This window comes from Antrostomus carolinensis, unplaced genomic scaffold (assembly GCF_000700745.2).
Source record: "Antrostomus carolinensis isolate BGI_N321 unplaced genomic scaffold, ASM70074v2 scaffold13254, whole genome shotgun sequence".
In the NCBI taxonomy this organism is placed as follows: Eukaryota; Metazoa; Chordata; class Aves; order Caprimulgiformes; family Caprimulgidae; genus Antrostomus; species Antrostomus carolinensis.
This window is the reverse complement of record NW_010310157.1, coordinates 1-15,964: the sequence shown is the minus strand read 5'-3', so window position 1 is coordinate 15,964 and position 15,964 is coordinate 1. Positions and strand designations below refer to the sequence as shown.

At 39.6% G+C, this 15,964-nt stretch overlaps 1 protein-coding gene across 1 annotated transcript; it reads right to left on the bottom strand.

Annotated features, from left to right (window-relative positions):
* Window positions 1–5,042: 5,042 nt before the first annotated feature.
* On the bottom strand, window positions 5,043–15,905 carry REEP2 (receptor accessory protein 2; the record flags this gene model as incomplete). The annotated part of the gene is made up of 7 exons (XM_010166326.2): window positions 5,043–5,455; window positions 7,354–7,511; window positions 7,814–7,961; window positions 8,337–8,450; window positions 9,011–9,131; window positions 10,570–10,646; window positions 15,833–15,905. Coding segments are annotated over 7 exons (766 nt in total), but the record flags the coding sequence as incomplete, so codon positions are not given.
* Window positions 15,906–15,964: the final 59 nt, after the last annotated feature.

The following is a 15,964-nucleotide window of genomic DNA, read 5'->3' as shown; positions in this document are numbered from 1 at the left end:
ATTTACCTCCTAATTTCATAAACTCACCAAAACTTTACAACTTGCTTTCTTTTTGGTAATTTACTAAGCATTACTTATAATAAAAACTTAGTTCCTTTGTATGTAAAAATTTTATATGCTTGCCATCCAGGCTGACTCTCCTCCCTGACCTGCTGCAAAGAACACGACTGAATTCCCCATCTTTGATCAAAGTCAGTATAGCAATGCATTTCTGCTGCCACAAATCTTTTACATACTCTCAGACAGTTATGTATTACAGAAGATATGAACTCTTGCCCCTTTACAATTTACTCACTTTTGCAGCCTTCCCACAAATGTTTCTTCTAACATTACTTGGCTAACCGCAGACAGAATGCTCTTGTCCAAAGGGTCTGTGGTAAGCATATTTCAGCCAGAACCCACTGCAAGAAAAGGGAAATACATAAAACTGCTATTGACAACAGATGCTCTGATTCCACCTGGGAATCTAGCCTTAGGCCTTGTTAGACAAGTCACTGTGTGATTCTAGATCATAGGATTAAATAATAGAAAATGGCTAAATTTCAGTTCTAAAAGACAGTTTTTCATGTCTCCACAGTCAGCAAAATGGAAGTTGTTCCTTGCTCAATAAGAGAAAACACAAGACACATAACTGGGTCATGAAAGAAGAGGAGCTGAGAAACAGAGCAAGGAGGAAATGGTTTGCTCACAAGGGATTTACAGAAAGGTTTTAGGCAAAGAAGCAGCAAAGACCTACATTTACCTGCAAAATTGCAGAAAAAAACCTTGCCAATTTGCCACTGTTTCTTTTCACTTCGTATTATTTTGATTCCAATTCTCATCAGAAATAGAGCACTGGCAATTCCGACACTGAATTTTGGGATTCTAGAGATAGCTGTGTAAACCCAGCATTTGTTTCATCCAAAAACGTACTGCTTGAGGATCAGAAAGTCAGCAGTATTTCCTGGACAGCCCATTTTCCACTCTAATTCTATCTCACAAGACAGGTTCTTAGCCGCTATGCAGGTTTATTGTCTTCATTTACTGTTCAAACCAATTGTTCTCACAAGTTACTCCGCACACCTCTCAAGATCTCTAGGCTTCTTCACAATACTTATAAATAATGTAAGACTGAATTGTTTATAGCATCTTGAAATAGGGCCAAATTCCAGATAAAAGGTGACTAGGAATCCTTTTTCCTCAGTAACACTAAAGCACATCCCCATACAGCAGATGCATTTCTGCACATACCAGCTCTTGAATATTAAATTCAGTAGGCACCAGCTCACAAACAGCACACAGGAACTCCTGGGCAGCTGGATCTAGGTGGTCCTGCTGGAGCAGGGAGGTTGAACCAGATGACCAGAGGTCCCTTCCAATTCCAATGACTCCATGATTCCTATGAGCTCATATACCTTCAGAATACTTTACTGGTTTTCCACATATCTGACTTTAGAGGGCAACTCAGAAAGCAGTATCACAAGATGCTTCAGCCAGGTGGCACATCACAAATTCTTAGTGGGTAAAGCAAGAAAAGCTACAGTACTGACCAGTTACAATGAGAGATGTGATTTAGCATCTCCCCAGCAAGTAGCAAAGCAATGTGACAATACAGTGTCTCCACCAGAAAGAAGGATAATATCCCTCCCCCCCCAGATTTCTCTCTTAGGCAACAAGCCACACTTTCCAGCATTATAGGCAAGTCTGGAAGACAGACAGGAAAACTCAGCTCAATTCAACAGCTGCTCTCAAGCATACAATGACACTTCACAGTTAACATACAAGCATCCTTGATACAATGCTATGTGCAGATCAGAGAACCACCAGATTCCATAGTTATCCCACTTTCCTCCTAAGGCACTATATTGCCTGCTGATTAAGATGGCAAAAAAATAAATAACAATTTCTGGAAAGTCAAGGTTCTCTAGAAATCTTTCTTTTCAAGGAAGAAATTACTTGGCCTTATATTGTGAGGCAGTTATACTTCCAAGACAGATGTATAAAAAAGAAAGCCCAGCACTGCAAAAGGACAATAAATAGAACTTGATTCACTAAAACAGGGGAAGGTGTAGCTTCCCCAAAATGAGTTTTGCAATAGTAAGAACACCAGCATCCCTGTCTCTAATACACCCTCTACCTAGCAAGGAAGTTAGTCTAGTCTAAAAGCAATCAGTCCTGCAGACTTGGAAATGTAAGGCTGGAGAACCAGAAACTCAAATAAAGAACAGTAAGAAATTAAGATGCTTAGTTGGACTGTAGGGTTTAAAACCTGACAGTAGTCTCTCCTACTTCTCACCCACCATGAAGGATACTGCCAAGCAAGAAAACATTTTTCCCTTTTATGCAGCAAATAATTAAATTTCTCAGAAGGGAAACCAGATTTCACTATTTTCTTTTCCAACAGCAGAACACTGACTCATAGTATTATAAAGTGTGGAGGTGCAACATTTCTTTCCAAAAGGTAGTCATTTTGTATCTCATGGTACAGCTACCTTAAGATAAGTTTTAGGCACACAAAGTCTGACGCACAGGTACCACTCCCTGCTCCCCCAAACTTCAGGTATCATTTTCTCTTACTGCATTTTATTATGTGCCCAGGCATATTAGGAAAGGGCTATAAAACAGTTACTGAACAAAATGGCTTCTACTGCTAGGTGAAGATTTAACCATTTGCTTAATTGCACAATGAAGCCCACAGATGATACTAAAGAAAAACTACATACCAGCATTTCCAGCTGAAAACACTGAACAACAGCCAATAAAAGCATTTTCTCAAAACAGCACATTCAGCGTTCTCATTAACAAGAGAATTTCTATGCAAGACCATGCCATCCAATGCAGAACTATATCTAGAAACTCACTAAGAGGTCACGTGGGTGGTGGTAGATCTGCAGAGGTTTTGATCAAGCAGAGCACAATCTAGCAGTCACATCTGTACTGGAATAAGAAAATAGTGTCCATGTTAAGACATTGTTCTTGCTCTGGGTAAGTTCTGCTGCTTGACGTCATCAGCTTCATATCACACACTAGACAATAGTCCCTGATTCTATTCCACACTTTCTCTTAGAACCAGAAGTCATTTAATTCCCCTGTACAACAAAAGTCAGAGTAAGATTGACCCATACTTACCCACAGGCTAACGACAACAAAGAGTCAATGCTATATAAAAGATACTTAGCATAGGACCTAGCTTGGGAAGACAAAGGTAAATCCAAATGTCAAAACTGAGTCTTCAGAAACTCTTCCTGTGCTTCAAAGCAGGAAGAACTGCTACAAATGAACCGATTCTAGAAAACATTCTGGAAAGTCACTGTATGAAAACTGAGTAATCCAAGACTATCACAACGCATGCACAAGGAAAGGGCACGAAGACCAGCATAAGGGGAGACTAACCAATCCTTGGCTTCCAAATCAAGTCCCTCACAATGATTTACATAAATAATTTGCTATGGAAATTTTTAGTTAAAAAAAATAATCAAATAAATGTGGTCACAGAGATATCTGGTATATAGAGAATAATGGTTCTATCTTGTTTCTGACTTGGTCTGTGAAGACTTCAATTTTTAGAAACTACAAATAAACGTAAAACCAACTTAATTGGTTTCCTAAAATAACTAGACAATTAATAACAATTTGCCACCAAGACAAAGTGAAACAAGAAAAAATTCAGTCATAATCTTCAACTTTAGAAACTTTTAAAGGGTTACTCTTTAGCATAGAATTACTTGTGGAACATGACTTGCAGAAGTGCTTCTGCACATTGTCAACAGCAAAATACTGGGATCTGGGAAAAATCCACAGTAATTCCAGAAATGTGACAGCAAAAGACATGGGCAAACACAAATGCCTGCACCTAGAATTAAGAATGATCTTCAGAAGGGAAGAAGAAGCCAGGCTCCTTTGATAACTAGTCTCAGTAAAGATTAAGATGATGAAGTATTCATTGTGACAACCATGTCTATAATGGTGCTCCCTCATTACAGATCTCAAAAACGGGAACCCTACTCACCTCATAAATTCCCATTGACTCTGTTGGCACGTGTACAGGGGGATCTCCCCTTTACAATGTTCAACAGATTAGAATCCAGTACAGCCTTTCTCTGCACCACTGAAATTTCACTCCCACAATACATATTCTACATTCAATGTACCTCTGGTCCCACGTGTTACATATTGCTCAAATCTCAGGACACTGATAAACGTGGCACATGGTCAGACAGAAAATTTGTGCGAGAGCTGCATTAGAATAAACAAGAGTAGTGATTAATCACAGTATTGTGCCCTACTCCATGCTTTTTATCCCTCATAAATGGAATCCTGGAATTAGCAAAATTCATATATCAGCTGTTTATCAGTTCTCATGCCCCAAGGATTGTATCTCCTAAAGCTGATAAGGGCTTCTGAAATTCTCAAGTATGCCCACAGACTATATTGAGCCAGACTTTCCCCAGTCATCTGCTAGAGTGAAAGAATTTGTCCCTAGTAATAAGCATCAGGAGGACATGGAGTTCAACCACTAGATAGCAAAGCAACAGACTCCCTGCCAACTTTTCCTGCTGCATAGGACTCACTTCACTTTGATGCTCTCACAAGAATCAAAATGAACAACAGAACCCGAAATAAAATTCAAGTAGCTTCAAAAAGAGTCAAAATCTTACAGATGCCCAACTTTCCTTCTCAATAGTTAATCCTTACAAGTACCTACTCCATCACATGTGCATATAACAGCACGTTTTCTTAATTGCTTATTTTTTCAATTATCTCCCTTCACCTCCCAGAAAAAAATTAAATTAAATCCAATCTCTTAATCTTCCAGCACTAGTAATGGGAATCTAGCATACTTCTCCCATGAGCTAGTCCTTTATGTTCAAAAGCACTCAGCATACCTCATTTCAGCCACTTTCTCAAAGGGGATTGGTATGACAGGTATGGTCCATTCTTAAGGAAGATGAATCATGGTGGGCACTTCTTAACAACACACAGCTGCAGAAGAATATCCAGAGCAAGATAAGACATTTTAGGGAGCCACCTACCCCTGTGGAACTCCAGTGTCTAATATTTTTCCAGCTTCTGTGCAATGGATGTCTCTAACCCTAGTCAGTTCTTCCAGCAAAGATTCTCCCCAACTAGGGTTACACAGTAGAAATTCCAAAGCAACAGGCTATGTACAGACATAACAGCATTCCCTCCAACAGAGAGATGAAAAGGAGAGAATACCTGAGGATGTGTACCCTCTACTCCATTTTCTGAATCCCAGCCTCCCCCTTGCCTTGGAATTAGCTCTACAAAGCAGTATCTGTTATGTACATTAATCTCAGCTCCCTTCCTTTGGGGAGTTTCCCCTCAAAAGTGAAAGGCAAATTCCAGGACAGAGACAGGTGCTGGGGAGGGAGAGGTCTCCTTAGGATGACTCGCCAGAAGCAAGAGGACCTGCAGCTTTCTTCTTAGGGCGGGCTTTCACACTTCTTACTGGAAGCTGAGGAAAAAGAAAAAGAGGCATCTCAGGTCAGCTTACTTTAACACCTAAATGTCTAATAAATATACAAGAATACAGAGTGAAAATACGACAAAACAACTACAACAATATGACCTTATTCATGTCAACCACCACTTCAAAAAGGCTGTTTAACCATTCAATTTGGTTTTGGTTAGTAAACAAATCACTCTGAGCATATCCATCAAACAGCAACCAGAAGAGGAAGGCATTCTAAAACTGGACAAGTGTGATAATAAAATCAAAGTGCTATAACTTTTCTGCTTCTTGACTGCCATCCCAAATGCTGTTCTCTGAAAGATGCAAAATCATCTTGAACTTGTTTGCACACTTTACTGCAGTGTCTTTCATTCTAGATAACTGACAAGAAGAGTGCATTCATGATCTACGATGCAGTCAGCCCTTCCAGGCAATCTCTGAGATCTCAAAGACCTCCTACAACTCCTACATCTGAACCAAAGATCCAAAAAGACTGAGCATAAAAACCAATATGCCTGCAAAGGGGTTTATCAGAATGTCTGTATTCACAATAAACAGCATAGGAGAGTTGTTACTGTCTTTTCATTATTTCACTTTAGAAATTCCTCACTAAGAAGCTTGAAATCAAATTTTGTTCCTCTTGCTTCCCTGCTCCTGTCTAATATGATAGAGAAGAAAGCAGAGGGGTCAACTCAGAAGACAGCCTCGGGAATTTAAAAAAGATCCAGGCTGATTTAAAATGCATCTTTACACATACATGTCCATCACTCGATATATTCAAAAGGCATCTGGACATGGTCCTGGGAAACCAGCTCTAGATGGCATTGCATGAGCAGTGGGGCTGGACCAGATGATCTCCAATCTCAACCATTCTGTGATTCTGTTACAAAGAGTACTTAATCACATACAAAGATGTCCCATACACTGCAAAATAAGGTTAACGGTACAACTTAAAATTATCCTCTACGCAATTACTTTCCTTCAAATTATTTAAGGTGAACAATATGAGCCAGTCATATAGCAGTCTTTATCTTAAATAAATTTTTTTAATTATTTTTTTTTTTTAATTTAAGTCTGAATTGAATCAAGCAAACAGGACCCCAACTTCAAAAAAAGGGAGAAGCATTTTATCTCATATAAATCAACCCACAAGAAACAGTCAAGTAGGAGTCAAAGCCTGGAAAGCAGCATCTCAAAAAGCATATTCTACGAAACACACCAACAGCTGAAAAAAACTGAAGACTGTTAAGCTAAAACAGCTCCTGGACACAATTGCATTTATTTTCATGTATGGTTTGTTTTAATAATAAGAATACAAGCAACCCGTGTCCCGTCTGAATGACTGTAAGTGTCTTGGAGGGGACAGCTCAACAATAACTTGTTACCCAAACTTTAAGACAAAACCCCAGGGTGGGGGGATATGGGGAGTGGTGTGGAGGGGGAAATTACATTTTCCTCATATCTAATATGCAGAAGTCCAGGAAGGCCTAAAAGGGTACAGAACCATTGCATTTTAAATAAGAAGAAAGTGGCCGTCCCAGGGATAAATGTCACAGTAGTAGTATATATTCAGACTGTAACAGACAGGAGAAAGGATATAGTCAACAAAACACGTTAAAAATATCTAATGCCCCACCCTTCAGCACAAAACCTGAATGAAAGCAAAGCTAGGTCTTGGCTTATGACAGAGGCTTACGAGCATGATAAAAATAGAAAAACTAGAGACTAGTATAGCAAGTAAACAGCAAGTCCTCTGATGTAGAACTCAGCAAGCAAAGACTTAGTCCAACAAAGTTTATATAAACAGCTTCTAAAATGCACTGAGACTATGAAGCCAGAGCCTTCCAACAAAGCTCACCAATCAATGTCTGTGCTGAAAATAATTTACACACCAAGCTTACCTCAGCTTTCACCATCTTCTTAGGAGTTTTGAGACTCTGGGTACGTTTAGGAAGTTTGTCTCCTGCATCTTCATCTGATGGGTCTGTTCTAGTCTCCGACGGAGTTCCATTAGACCTCAGTGCCACACTGCTCTCCTCTCCTGAGGAGTAACAGGAAGCTAAGGAATAAAAGAGAAAGTTTTAGCAAATGCTTTAAAAAAAAATCACATAAAGTCTAAAACGGCCCATCCTGAAGGGCCACATGAATGGATGTCAACAATCCTTAAGAAAGATCCAGAAGGTACAGACACGTGTTAGTAGGTGGGAAGAGACTAGGAAAGACAATGCATCTTCTCCCAGATAATTTGGAATTTTATATTCCTTCTGAGACCTAAAGTATGAAAAGTCCAGGGAACTCCCTCTTCCCTCCTGGCTCACCATACGAGGTCTAACACAATGGCCCAGCAGGTGTGTTTTGTACCTGAATCCTCAATGGTTTCAAGAAGACTCCCACCAGAGGGGTGCAGCTGCGGCTCATGGCTTCGCATATGCACGGTATCTTCATCTCGGATCAGAGTGAGATCCTGCATGCTGAAACTTCGCAGCTTCTCAGACAAAACTCCCTGGCCCTAAGAGAACATAAAAATTAGGGACAAGGGCACTGCACTTTGCCTTCACCAAGATCACCTCACATGAGTTAACGTGGAAGAAGAGGAAAGGTGCCCTATTGCCCACTATGGTACTCTGAAAAAAAACAGAGAAGGGAAAAAGAAAAGTATGCTCCCAAGATCAACAGGGAAGAGGTTAAAGCAAAATCCATTCCACTCTCCCTCCACTTTTCACAAATCAAAGATGGGATTAACTGCAAGGCAAACTGGAGGTAAGGAAAAGTAGATTGGTGCCAACAGGTACCAGCATCCCTAACAGACCCATAGCACTAATTGCTGGCACACAAAACTAAACTGCTGGGGAATTCCTGAATGTTAAAGAAGGTGTTGCATTACCTTTGCAGCTGCAGTAACTGCTGCGTTGGCAGCAAGGTTTAACCCTCTCTTGCCAACTCGCATCATGGTTTCATAGCTTTTGTCACGAGCCTGAGTAATGTATTCATCAATTTCCTAGAAAGGCAATGTGGAACATGGCATTTAGCTCCTTGTTACAAACATGATCAAAGTCTCCCCGCCATCACCCTTAAAAACCCAAAACTCACTGGCTGCTTTTTTCCAGGCTACCAGCATCAGCTGTCATTGATCACGTAACTGCGGTTTCTCTGCTACTTACAGAAATCTTGCAAATGCAGCTCTTACTTAAAGTATGCTATCTCAAAATTGGAACAACTGAAACAAAGCAGTTGTTTATACTGACAATGCAAAAAACCAGCATGGCTACAGCACATGCTGCTCCTATCATGATTCAAAGAGTGTAACCACAGACAGTGACAATAAGGGCTCATGACACTGGGTTAGCCAAACACGCTTTCTAAGCATTAGGCAAACTACTGGCTATGTTACAATCTTCAATAAGCCGCAGTATGACATCATTGTCAGAGACAGAATCATTCTATGTCCACTAATGTCAGCACAAGCGTGACTCAAGCATTTCAGTTTTTATTGTGGCATAACTGAATTAGAAGTCAGTCAACTCCCAGACAGGTCAGTATCTTCTAACAAGAGAGTACCTTCTCCTTATTGGAGAGCGTTGGGTGCACAAACTTCCTGTAGAGGACACTGGAGCCCTTGGTGTAAGGGGAGAGCAGCCAAATCACAAATGCTATTTTCAGCTCGAAATAAAAGGGAAACCTGAGAGAAAGATGGGGAAAAAAAAAAAAAAAGAGAGAGAAAGAAAGATGGAGAACTGGAATCAAGATCAGCACAGAGACAGATGGAGATAACTGGTAGAGGGCAGAACAGGCAGGAAGAGCAAAGGCAAGATAAAGGCTCAGAAACAAAAGAATCGATGTATCAGGTCAGAATAGCAGAACCCTCTTTTGGAATCCTAAGACATACCTTCTTCGAGTCTCATTTAGTCTTTCATCCATAGCCATGAAAACTCCATAAACAGGGCATCTCTCAGCCCTGCAAACACACCAAATTACAATCTGATAGCTACTCTCATAATTCTGAAGTTTGTTTAGAGAGTATTCACTGGATGATAATATTACATTAGCTTCCTTCTAATTTTCCAAAATTTTCAACTACATATGTCACTAAATCTCAAGTTCCTGCTAAGGCTGATGGCTCAGTTTCTGAAACCTCCAGTAAGTACTCCTCAGATAAGGAGGATCAGTGTAAACAAAAAAGAGCAGGCAGCTTTTAAGTCTCTCATCTCATTACCCTTACCCAATAAAGTCTCTGGGAAGATACAATAGCAAAGATTGAAACAAGTTAATTCAAACTTTCTACTGTCTCTATAAGGAGCAAGAGACTTCTGTTTTCATTGGTCCACTATAAGCACATGAACAAGCCAAAGCTCTCGTACTTTTTAGGTCTTTGCTTTTCAAATTTTTTGCAGGAAGAAGCAAAACTGCTCAGCATTTTCTAAAGGTATGCATAGTAGCCATTTCACATTTCTTTAAAAGATGCAACTCTTGACTAGCATTCTTTCAGAGGTATATGCAAAGCTCAAACACTAAAGCAACAAAGAAATTGAAGATATCCTGTTCCAAGGGTTTAGCTGAAGACATATAACAATGATTTGCCATTTTTGGAGGCCTCCATATTGCCAAGTGTCCTGGTTTTTCCAAGTTAAACTACTACACCAAGCATGACACACAGCACTGAAAGGATTAAGAACCTGCTCCCCCTGACTCCAGTCCACCCCACCCTCACTAATAGAAGAGAATTTCATCGTGCAAAACATCACTCAGAGCACGGACATCTGCTCTTCCACCCAATAGGCTCTCAAAGCAAAATAGGTCCTTTCCTTCCACCATAATTTTTTTTTTCCAAGCATTTTTTAGACCACCATTTCTCAAACTTTACCAGTTCACATTAACAGCTTCTCAAAAATATTTTATGTTATGAATAGATGAAGATCCTCTTACAGAGACTGTCTATTTATCCTAACTGTTTGCAAGTATAGGAAATGAAACAGCTAAAACAGAAACCTGTAGACAGGGATTGAAAACTCCTGAAGGAGAGACAAGTTTATTCTTAGCATCCTACCACTACTTCTATCTTCTTTCAAAAAAAACCCCACCCCAACCAACAAAAAACCCCATGCCACCAAGGAACTCACCAAGAAAGAACAATGTCTGTGAGCGTTTCTGCAGTGGTGAAAAATGCAAACACAATCCAGTACATCATCCACTTCACCTGCAAAAGAGCAGTCACTCAATAGACATACAGGAACCCAGGAAAAAAAAAAAAAGTGAAATGTCTTCTTAGTAAAAATGACTCGTCATGTTCACGCATTAAGATGAAATCAACAACAAGAAAACATATATAATCAGTAATGGAGAGGGTCACGTTCCAAATGGTACATTATAGTTTGGGAAAGCATGTAGGATTAATGTGCTCAAGTAGATAAATGCATACAGACACACTGATGAATGCATGCCCTGTAGCAATATCAGGATGCAACAGTGTTAAAGTCCCAAATAAGCCATCTAAAAAGAGTAAGGACTTCACTTTAAGAAGATACAGTCTTTCACATATCATAATTGTTGTAATTAATATATATACGCATATGCAAAAATGTAGTTTCAGCTGTAGTCCTATATTTTCATGATTTAAAGTTTTTTCTTGGCAGGGCCAGGGGAGGTGAGGCAGGGAAAGGAAAAAAAAACCCCAACAAAAAACCCCAAAACAAAACAAAAGATACAGTATTTTGCTCAAAATCATTAATAAGCATTTTTCGCCTTAATAATTACTACCAGAAATTACAGGAGCATTTATCTTTTCTTTTTAAATGAAGGCTCAGTAAGAGCGGTAAGAAAGCCAAGAACATGCTGCGTCAGTCTTGCCTTTTTGTTTAAGGTCCTGAGTATAGCTTACAAAGTGTCCTTTTTGCTATTATGGCACATCTATGTATGCCTACCGTCTAGCTCCCTACTCCTTCAGACCTTTCAAAGCAAACATAAAGTAATTCCCTCCAACACACACACTCACGCTCTGCTGCTTTAGTAACAAGTTTCTCAGCTACAGGCCAATTATTCCTAAAGAAGAATCAGCTGAATTATAAAAACTGCTACCCGAAAATCTCCAATAGCAGAAGAATCTTTATCTTATAAGGGAAACTGCCAGTTATCTATGCTGTTAAGAAGTAAAAATAATTGTAAATAGCGGATAAGTTGAAAGAGGTAGTCACCTTTGCTAAAAGCAACTTAACACTTAGGCAGCATCAAGAATGGGAAAGGAGAACTAAACTGAATCAAGGAAATTCCACATAATTCATTCCTCACATTAATGCATATATGAAAGTTAAATGAACAGTTTCGTTTAGTCTATGTTACAGTAAATGAAGTTATAAAAGCAGGTATTTCCCCAAACTTGCACGTGTTGGAAAATTTGTGACACTCTAAAACTTTCTAAAAAACCCAATAAATTTATGCTGCCTCCAACCCCTCTAACACAGTGGATGGTTTTGAAGGTAGTGGTTAGTAGCTCAAATTATTTCCACTTTAATGTGCATTTTTTTCACAACAGAAAGTAGCATTTGTATTTTATGGCTCGCTCCTGCCTTTCCCCACCTCTTGTATCATTACTTTGGACAGGATGAGGACCGAGTGTAATTCATTTGACTTCTAAAGCAACTCTGTTAAATGAATGGTTAGCTCTTAAATGCAGCAACATAAATCAGCTCTTGTATGAACAAATGTGTGAAGAATGATAAATCGAAGATGGCAAACAGGAATCCCAATGGGCAAGAGATTTCAGAGAAGCTACATACCAGTAAATCTTACTTCAGTATTAGGCAAAATGAAGGCAATAATAATAAAAGCAATTAGCAGATACATAGATATATAACACATAATGAGGAATATGTTTTTTGCAGAAAAAAATTACTCTCACAAATGTAGCAGAGTTGTTAGAAGGATTCCATAAACTCTTGCTATGGTGCTTCCCTTACAGGCAGGGTGTATGGAGTTTCTACAAAGTTTCCAAGAGGCCTAAATAAACACTCAAAAAACCTAAACTGTCAAGGATAAAAAGGAAGGGACTCTTAAGGATTCACAACTGGTTAAAAGACAGGAAACAAAGCATAAAAATAATGGCCTTTTTTCACAATGAGGAGAGTTACCAGTGGAATCCCACATGAATCAGTGTTGAGATCTGTGCTACTCATCTTCATGAAAGAACTGGAAAGGGTGGTGAATTAATAAGATGACAAAATGAGCAGAAGATACTTTACTATCTAGAGGATTAGGTATGAGTTGATTAAAGAATTTGGAAAGGGATCTATACTGATTGATCTCCAGTTGACATTTTGTGGTTAAATGTCATTAAATACAAAGTAATGAACTTACAGTATCTGCTTTTTCTTAGTGAAAACTACTGTGGTTACATAAATTAGCTTATGCCGCTCAGGAGGGTCACTGTAGATAGCCTGATGAAACCATAAGCTCAGTGCTCACTAGACTTTTTCATTCTGCTGACAGAATGCTCAGGAGCACTGGAAGAACTGAGAAGAACAGAAAACACTGCTTTGTTACTGTTTAAATAAACTACGTGTTCACATCTTTGTTAGTGGCCACAGGCCTCTTGCCCTCTCTCTCCTTCTGCCACCCTTCACCTTATGCTCTATAGCAAAAGACAGAAAGAAATATAGGTCTTATATAAACTAGAAGCATCCAACTTCTAGCTCTAGGTCTCTGAAGTACGTATGACCAGGAATTAGAAGAGTAGAAAGCAGAAGGGAAGAATCACTAATTTTTTTTTTTCTTAGGATGTTTGTAATCCACAGATTACACACTTTCAAAACCTGAGGGACAAATCAGGCTTCCCTCCCCCCCCCCCCATTAAATTAAAAAGCAGTCAAATCTTTGGTGCTAACTGGACATATATAGTCTCCCCAACTTGCACCAAGAACCTAAATAAATTCAGTAAATGCAAAAGCATAATTGGAATGTAGATTTGACCAGAGCTAAAGATGACAAGTAAAAAGAAAGAAATTACTTTTTTAAACAGTCTGAGCTACTAGAAGCAGTTTGTCACAGCTGCTCAAGGACTTAAGATAAATTTGTATCATGGTGGGGGAGAAGAGTAAGTTTGCACTGTACTCTGATGCCATTGATGGACTGCTTGTGGTAGCTTGGTCTGTGTCAACTCAATCTTTAATACAGCCCGCTCTCTCACACAGACAGACCTGCAAGATCTTTCTCTCCCACGAATGTTGGTTCTTAACCACTATAAGCAAGTAGTAGTATACAGACAGAGATGTCTTTGAAAATGTGCAGCACAGCATTCAAGTTTTCCACTGACTATTCACATGAAGAACAGTTTGAACAGCCATTGGTCCTCCTTCCTGTGTTTAATAAAATTGTTTTTTCCCCATCTTTACACTTATGTGAGAAGAGAGAAGCCCTGCAAAGATAAGTGAATTAGGTAGATGGCAGTCCAACATCTAAATTCCTGATACAGTCCCCTCAAGCAGAAATAATTTATACAGAAGATCAGTTTTAGCAGTTCAAATACATTTTCTTGAATCAACTCCAATATTCACTGCAAATTAAAACAAGAGAAAATTTTCTGCTGCAGCCATCCAAAACCATCTACTTCAAGAAAACTGTGTCAATTAAGCATAAAAAAACCTCAAAAATGAATGCCGTACTTTGCCATATCAGCCCTAGTAGGGTCTACAACCAGGTGATTAGTTGATATAATTGTTAAGACCACTTTATGATACTCAAGTACTGTATCTCATTTCTTTTTTACCATCAGATTAGGAAAGTCTTAACAGCAATTTAGGTAACGTGCCCCCCCAAAAAAAAAAAAAATCAGCTCAATACAATGTTTACATTCTGCAAGGAAAGACAGCATTTATGTACCTCAACAGCTAACCTGCCCACAGAAAATAAGCAAGTTTTCTTACTGTAAAGAATGCCTACAAATTCAAAAGCTCCATATTTACCAGGTCTTTGAGCTCCGAAACAAACATGCTATAGGTTCTCCCCCTCCCCTCAAGTTCTCAACAAAACAATTCAAAACTCTGAAATCTGACTCTATTTTAAATTTAACACAGATTCTGTAACTGGAACACAATCATTCTGTGCCACTCATGAGCCAGAATAAAACTCCGGGTAAGACATGTGCCTTTCACTCAACAAATACAGGTCATAGGCAACTGGAAGGAAAGAGGAGAGGAAGGCCAAAGAAGACAATAGTAATACAACTCTACTTCATACAGAACATAGAAAGATACCTATGAAGTCACAGGATCATGTGACTATTCATACAGTTTCTTTCACGCTTTCTTTTAACTTTCTAATGTTATTACTACTATACTTTGCAGTTCAGTAGGGTTCATCATATTTCTGACTGTATCTCTAATGCTCACTCAAAACACTGCATCAGTTATCAATGCCTCCTGAACATTCACATTTTGACTTCTCTGTTGAGATCAGTATTAAAAAAAACCCCACAAACCAAAACACCTCAGCCAGATGTTGTGGTTTGTAAAGCTACCCACTATGAGTGAGACTCTCACCTCAGCTGGCATCTCCTTCAAAAACCAGTGGGCTGAATTTTAAGCCAATACACAGGAAAGGTCTAGGCAATTCTAGAGGACTGAAGCAGCATGAGACAAAAAAAGGACTATATCCTGTAATGTTTATTGTTGAGGTGTCATTTTGTAAGGAGCAAATAGAAACACTTAGATGAAGAATCTCAGACTGCACCACAGAGCAATATTGACAAATTATATCCTATTCACCCATGTTACCTATCTTCTCCATCAGGTTATTCCTCGCTCTAGATAAACAGAAACTCATCCTGCCCATAAGCCAAACAGCTGTCCCCACTTAGAACACCCCTTCTCAGAAGACAACATATCACATCACTAAAAAGCATTTGGTGTTTTAAACACAGTAATTGTAAAGATAGTGTAGACAGAGAAAGGGAACAATTCCAGAGAGAAAGGAGGACAAAGTCTTGATCAACAGAATACACTGATCACAAGCACGGTTGATAGGAAGACACAAAGCAAGCAAAATTACTCAGCCTTTTAGAAGAAAACAAAAGTAGTACTGAAAAAGCAGTAAAAGGACACAGAATAAGGATAAAATCAGAGGAAATAACTTGTCCTGGGCTTTCAGATGCTTCCAGACTGCAGTGTTTCCCTTGCTCTCCCTTCCTCACTCAGCATCTCCTGAGAAAAAACAGCCCACGTTTACAGTTTGAAACCTCCCATTTCAGTAAGCGCCCTTCCTCGGCAACTTCTGCAGAGGCGGTCGGGGCGGCTGCTCAGGCGGCCGGGCTGACCCGACGCCTCTGCAGAGCCCGAGAGCCCTCGCCGCGGGGACAGGCCGGGCGCTGCACCGGCACGGCCAACCCGTACTCACATATTCCTTCACGTTTTTCGTCTTCACGGCCTTGTAGGAGGAGTATGCGGGATAGAGGGTGCCGAAGATCAGCCTGCGAGAACAACAGACCCTTCAGCGCTTCACGGCGCCCCTCACTGTCGGCTGCCTCCG